We start from the raw sequence: 7,239 nt of genomic DNA, 5'->3' as shown, positions 1-7,239 counted from the left end.
CTGCACAGGGATGCCGTGCCAGTCGTCCAGCCAGCTCGGAGGGTTCCCCTGTCCCTGCGGGAGCCTCTCCGTACTGAACTGGACAGAATGGAAAAGGAAGGCATCATCCAGAAGGTCAGCAGCCCCACAGATTGGGTAAGCCCCCTTGTTATTGTACTAAAGAAGGACGGCAAATTACGAGTATGCATGGACCCAAGACGTATCAACGAAAACATCAAGAGGGAACACTACCAAATGCCGCGCCGAGAGGATATTGAAGCGGACTTGGCAGGCGCAAAGTTTTTTTCACGTCTCGACGCAAATGCGGGATTTCATCAAATCGCATTAGACGAACAATCATCGAAGATATGCACTTTCGCGACGCCTTTCGGCCGTTATCGCTTTCTTCGTCTACCGTTCGGTATAGCGTCGGCTAGCGAAGTATTTCAAAAGGCCCTTAACGAGGTTTTTGATGGTCTTGCCGGTGTACGCGTGTATGTAGACGATGTGTTAATTTGGGGTACGACCAGGGCCGAGCATGATGAAAGGCTGCGCAGAGCATTAGAAACAGCTGAAAAAGCAGGCCTTACTTTCAATGCATCCAAATGTCGCTTTGGAGTACAAGAAGTTCTCTTTTTGGGTGACATCATTAGCGACAAGGGTATTAGGCCAAATCCTGATCTTGTTGACGGTCTTTTGAAAATGCCAAGACCTCAGGACAAATTGGCTGTCCAAAGGCTACTGGGAGTAGTTAACTACTTCAGCAAGTACCTACCGTCTCTCTCACAGCGTACGTCTACTTTACGTTCCCTCATCAAACATGGTGTCATCTTTGATTGGACACCAAACCACGAAAGCGAATGGCAGGCTATATGCCGGGATTTAAGTAATGCGCCATTGCTTGCTATATTTGATCCAAATCTGGGGACAAAGGTAACTGCAGATGCCTCTCAAAGTGGTGTCGGTGCGGCACTTCTGCAATGTCATGGAGACTGCTGGCAGCCGGTAGCCTATGCATCGAGATCTTTAACAGAATCGGAGCAAAGATATTCGCAGATTGAAAAGAGGCTTTGGCTTTAGTTTTTGGTTGTGAAAAATTCAATCATTTTGTTTATGGCCGCCCCATCATCCTCGAGACTGATCACAGTCCACTGATAAACATATCAAAGAAAGGCATAAGTGATATGCCACCCAGAGTGCAACGATTTTTCTTGAGGTTGATGAAATATGATTACACGCTGACGTATATTCCTGGCAAACAGATGGCCCTTGCTGATATGCTGTCCCGATCACCCGTTCCTGGACTCAAGGCAGCTGCATGCACGAGTGACGTCGAGATCCATGCTGTCACGGTCGTATCAGCACTCGTAAGTGAAACGACAGCTAGAAAACTGGCACAGGAAACAGCTCTCGATCCACACCTTGGCACAGTGCTAAGAAAGCTTGCTAAAGGAGAGCCTGTCGACGGCCCCCTGAAACCAGTGGCCGCCGAGCTATCTGTAGTAAACGGCGTACTATTGAAAGGCACTAAAGTGGTGATACCGACAAGCATGCGTAGCGACATGTTGAAACGGATACACGCAGGCCATCTTGGCCAGGTAAAGTGCAAAGCTAGAGCAAGACAAATGGTTTATTGGCCGAATATAAACTCAGATATTCAGTCCTTGATTGAAAGATGTCCAACTTGCAAGACATACGCGTATAAGCAGCCATCGGAGCCTTTAATAATGCAACCAACACCAACTCAGCCATGGTACCGTATCGGTGTCGATCTCTTTCAGTACTCGGGAAGACATTATTTGTGCGCATATGACTTGATGTCCAATTTCCCCGAGGTGGAGTTACTGCCCGCCACAACAGCCAGTACTGTCATCGATAGACTGAGTGCAATATTTTCCAGGTACGGCATACCAGCCGAGGTTGCAACTGACAATGGCCCACAGTTTAGCAGCCAAGAGTTTATGATTTTCGCAAAGCGTTACGACTTTAAGCATGTGAAATCAAGCCCGCAGTATCCTCAATCGAACGGGCTTGCAGAAAAGGGTGTACGAATTGTAAAACGTATCCTAAAGAAAACAAAAGCTGCAGGAGAGTGTTTTTGGCTGGGCTTGTTGAATTACAGGGCGAGTCCTGTTGAAGATGGCCGGTCCCCGGGCGAACTCTTGCAAGGAAGGCGGCTGCGCACACCATTGCCGGACTTCAATCCAATGTCGGTAACTCTAGTCAAGAAACACCGGCAGAGAAGTCATCATAGGCGCACCCTACCTGGCCTCTGCGACAATGACGTGGTACGCTTGAATGGGACATCATGGGCAACGAAAGCTAAAGTGGTCGGATCGGCCGGCCCACGATCCTTCTACGTGCGCACAGAGAACAATACCGTGCTGAGGCGCAACCGTCGGCATCTTCTAGCGACGAAGGAGCCATATAGTGTTGATTCATCAGACGACGAAGATATTGCCAACAACCACACCCCATTTCAAGGTGTGGCGTCATCGACCACCGCAGTCTCGCCCGCGGAAGCTCAGCAGCCATCGCCTCAACCACTGAGACGAAGTCGACGACAGACGCGGCCACCAGAGCGTCTGGGTTATGACCAGTAGTTCCAGCAGACAAGCCAGCGGGATTGATTTCTTGAACTGTTTAGAAGGAGGATGTATCATATCTGATGAAAGCACATGTGCTATCTACAGGCACGATTGCCTCGTGCATACACCTACCTGGCCCTCACCTTTTCTAACCCTTTCCACTTTCAACTATAACTACCAACGCAGAATAAACGATGGGGTTCATTTGCTTCTTGACATCCCCGCTGTCCAGTCTGTTCAGTCGACACGCAAACGAAACAATTATTATTATTATTATTATTATTATTATTATTATTATTATTATTATTATTCAGGGAAAGGCTCGTACAGTACTGCCCTTTCAGCGGCCCGAGCTGCGAAATCGCCGCCGTGTCGCCCGCCCCTTGACTGCCTCGGGCAAAGAGCAGTGGAGGCGGTTCCCCTACTTCTCCTCCGGCGGCCCACTCTGGCCGACAGGTGTAGCGCGCGTAATCTGCTCCGCGGCGCCCGTACCGGCGCTCCCGCGAGGTCCCGTCGGCACAGCGGTCTCTAATGGAACCGCATCCGGTGTCGCCTGTGCCGCCGGAAACGCCGCGGGGGTCATCTCCTTGCGGCCCGCCGCAAGGACCCGCTGCTGCCTGTCGTGATGGCCGCGCTGCGGGGAAAGATCAATTTCTGTACTCGCTTTGCCGCACACTCGGGACGACGCTGCGACTTGCGGTGACAATTAGTACGACAGAATCCCGGCCACCTCTCGCGAAACGCGATCCTGGTCGCGAAGAAAAGACTCGTTTCTTTGGGGCACGGATCGCCTTCCGTGCGCCCCTCGACGTACCGTTCGCGGTACCCTGCGACGCTGCCAGGAGAGAGGAAACACGGTTGAGAGCGCTGCAAACTGGGCAGGCGTAAACGGGCATTGCCGTCATTTTATTATTATTTCTATTTGCGGGCTTTGAGGTGAAAATAGGTTGGTTGGTTTATGGGGTTTAACGTCCCAAAGCGACTCGGGTTATGAGAGACTCCGTAGTGGAGGGCTGCGGATAATTTAGACCACATGGGGTTCTTTAACCGTGCACTGACATGCGCACAGTACACGGGCCTTCAGCAGATCACCTTCATCAAAATGCGACCGCCGCTGCCGGGATCGAACCAGCACCTATCGGGTGAGCAGCCAAGCACCGTAACCACTTTACGACCGCGGCGGACATATTGATGTATGAGCATTAATTCGCCAATGTGACCCTCGTCGATTTCGCGGAATAGTGCACCTATACTCAGCTTATACCTCATGATATGTAATAACAGAATAATAATTGTTGGGGTTTAACGTCCCAAAACCACGAAACGATTATGAGGGACGCCGTAGTGGAAGGCTCCGGAAATTTCGACCGCCTGGGGTTCTTTAACGTACACCTAAATCTAAGTGCACGGGCCTCAACGGGCATTTTCGCCCCCATCGAAAACGCGGCCGCCGCAGACGGGATTCCATCCCGCGACCTTCCGGTCAGCAGTCGAGCACCATAACCACTAGACCACCGTGGCGGGTACCTCACGATATGTGACGATGGCATCTGCTTTTTGGACTTGTGAGGTTACTCGCCATCACGTGAACACACGACTACATCGAACAACAATTCTCACGTCTGGCCATATCTCCGATCATAATTAAGTCTTTACCGTGTCAGCGAAAAGCGCGCTTTATTGCCTTCATACACAAACACATGACGCTACGCCCAGTCTCCTTCAACGGGGCGACTACAACTAATGCAAAGACTCTTCGATTACTGAATGCAATATAAGCAACTGGAATCTTTCGTGGGTCGTGTATCGGTTATTTGGGACAGGGGAATGGGTGTTTGCTCCTGAGCAAATGCTTTAACTAGAGGTTAACGCCGACTCCACCTATTTAAAACGCGCAAATACTTTTATCAGACAAACACTAGACCGATTTGAATTAAGTACGTTGCATTTCGGAGACGAACTTAGTAAAATGTAGTAAGAGGATTAACTTTAGGGCGAAATCCCAAAGTGTCTATGTTGGAGCTCCGCCTCGGAGAACCGGTGACCTCGACCCGAAATATGCCGCGACGAAAAAACTCTCGATGGATGCAAAGGAAAACCAGGGCTTGAGCCGGAATAGAACCCAGTTATACAGCGCGGAGTGAGTCTGGGTGAGTTGAATGTCACTAGGATTCCAAGAACTGCTTACTTCTCACCTTTCCCCCCGGAGAGCCGGGGACTTATGGCAGGCCGTTTTGAAAAGCACGACATCGCTTATTCATTCGCATTTTTGCATCCATGGCGAGGCTAAGTTTTCTTTCTGGTTCGACCAAACAACGGGGATGGGGGAGGGGAGGGGGGGCGCTGCGACGAAACTTGCCCCTCCCCACTCCCCCCCCTCCCCCCCTAATGGAGAATCCTGTTTATAGACAGGAACTCCTGAGCTAAAGCCTCCTCCATGTCTTAAAAGTTAAAACTTCAGCTCAGCCAGGTAATCGACATACAAAACTTATTCAACATGATGACGGAAGAGGGCTGGACGCAAATCACATAGCCTTTTTAATAGCTTAGCTATCGTTATTTGGGGACACTGTATAGGACATAAGCTGATTATATATATATATATATATATATATATATATCACTGGCGTAAATCATGGGGGGGGGGGGAGGGTGGAGGGGGGGTCCTGACCTCCCTTGTGTTCTGGCTGGGGACACCCCTTGAAAGTGTCACCCCTTGAAGGTTGCGTACTCTCCGTAAAAGCAACTCTGAAATCTGAAGTCCTTCACTAGCTCTTGAGTACGAGCTTTCCGCTTACGTTCCGCAATCGTTTATTATTCTGGGCTTTGAAATGCGAAGTAAACAAAAAATCTCTGATCATCTATCGTTATTCATCTCGACGATTTCTCGGAAGCCATTCACAATGAAGTGTAAGTGCAACTGCTCGACTACGATTGTGTTACTTTAAGAAAATCGCCGGTGAATATAAAAATGCTTTACAAGAAAACTTCCAGGGGTAAATCGTGGGAGGCTATTTCTAACAGGTATACACGATCGGCTAATGGAGGCGAAGTTAAAAAAACTGTACCTTTACACGTTGTCACAAGAAAACGCTAACATTTTTACTTCATGGTCCAACCCGAACGAGATATCCAAAAATATGCTAGAGCCTACCAACAAGTTACTCTTAGAAACCAACTTCGCCATGCAACGTACGCGTATACTATTGCCTGCACATCCTCGTTTCTTCCTCTAAATTTCATTTGAAAGCATGATTTTAATTTTTATTTAATTAAAACTAAAGCATATTTTAAAAACGAAATTGCCGCCGTTGCCAGATGTGTGTCCCCCCTTGTGATTTTCCATGGATTTACGCCACTGATATATATATATATATATATATATATATATATATATATATATATATATATATATATATATATATATATATATATATACAAGTAAATTTTATTATTTAGCTTTTCAATTGCTAGTTTAAGCGCCACCCTTGAATGAAAATATTGCAACCGAGTGCCGCGTGCGACTGGAACAGCGAACACGATATGAAGAAGAAAACTGGCGTCGCACTCATTTTTCTGAAGATTAATGGCGACGCCATTGCGATTAGCAACGTAATTATGGGTGTACGTATGGTGATATGTGTTATATGTTGCATACGAAGATTATTACGAAAGGCGGCGGTACCAAGTGGCACAAACTTGAACCTGCCCCTCCGGCTAGATTCCGTGGTTGTAGAAGTGTTTGTATGTCTTGCACCTTAACGCACGCCACCAGCAATGGGGCTACCCTTACTCAACAAAGGAGAGAGAGAGAGATAAGATTTTTTAATGAAATGCCCGGAGAGGTTAGCCTGGTTTGTCGCCTGGCTTGCTACTCCAGGTGTCGGGTGATTATGGTATATACAATGATCACATATACACCATATACACACAAATAGTACATACAGTCACAAACACACATATATACATAAAAAGAGTCCTTCACAAGCTTTGGTTAAGCTTAGTGTTCCTCAAGAATGCCAACAGTGCTTTTGTGCTGCGCATCACACCACTGCTGTCTTGCCACGGGCCGAGAAGGTGCCGCAGCTCCAAGCTCGAGCCGCGTTGCAAATGAAGTGCTGCCTTCAGAATCTGTCGTTCGGCGTCGCAATGGGAACAGTCGCAGAGTACGTGCTTTAGGTCTTCCCGAGTGTTACATGTGGTGCACGTGGGTGAGTCCGACTGCCTGATCTTGTGCTTGAAGTATTTCGTGTAGGCAACGTCGAGTCTCGGCCGGTGAACGTAAGTTTCATCTTGTCTGGTTAGTCCCTGTGGAGAGGGACCTCATTCAAATCATAGAGCAGGCGGATCTAACGAGCAGGCAGAGGAATCATGGAGAAAGTGAATATAAATTACCACGGAATGAAGGGTCCCAAGGAAATGCTCTATCCTCACGTTAGAGCCAAAATTGTCACCGAAACGCTACCGAAAAACATGCACCCGATTTACAACGTGGAACGAAGGAAATGCCGCACGAAAGCAATCCTGAAAAACCATGGCACGAACGAGACCTCCCTATTCGTGGATGCGGCCAGGTACCTGGGGAAGGAAGCTTTCACGACCGTGGCGATTGACACGAAAGGAGAGATAGCGTCGGCCTGCACAAAGGCAGGAATTCAGAAGCCGCTGAGGA

At 48.3% G+C, this 7,239-nt stretch overlaps 1 protein-coding gene across 1 annotated transcript; it reads left to right on the top strand.

Moving 5' to 3' along the window:
* Positions 1 to 1,283: 1,283 nt before the first annotated feature.
* LOC119373284 (uncharacterized) lies at positions 1,284 to 2,785 on the top strand. The gene is made up of 2 exons (XM_037643310.2): positions 1,284 to 1,346; positions 2,102 to 2,785. The coding sequence occupies exons 1-2, from the start codon at positions 1,321 to 1,323 to the stop codon at positions 2,580 to 2,582; spliced, it is 507 nt and encodes a 168-aa protein (XP_037499238.1). The 5' UTR covers positions 1,284 to 1,320; the 3' UTR covers positions 2,583 to 2,785.
* The last annotated feature ends 4,454 nt before the right edge of the window (positions 2,786 to 7,239 follow it).

The sequence above is a fragment of the Rhipicephalus sanguineus genome, chromosome 1, assembly GCF_013339695.2.
Source record: "Rhipicephalus sanguineus isolate Rsan-2018 chromosome 1, BIME_Rsan_1.4, whole genome shotgun sequence".
NCBI lineage: Eukaryota > Metazoa > Arthropoda > Arachnida > Ixodida > Ixodidae > Rhipicephalus > Rhipicephalus sanguineus.
This window is presented reverse-complemented; position numbering and strand designations above follow the sequence as displayed.

Excerpts from the sequence above, each read along its gene's own strand:
- LOC119373284 (XM_037643310.2), top strand. The coding sequence starts at position 1,321 with ATGCTGTCACGGTCGTATCAGCACTC. Across the intron at positions 1,347-2,101 it reads TCACGGTCGTATCAGCACTC|GGCGAGTCCTGTTGAAGATG; the intron begins GTAAGTGAAACG and ends GTTGAATTACAG.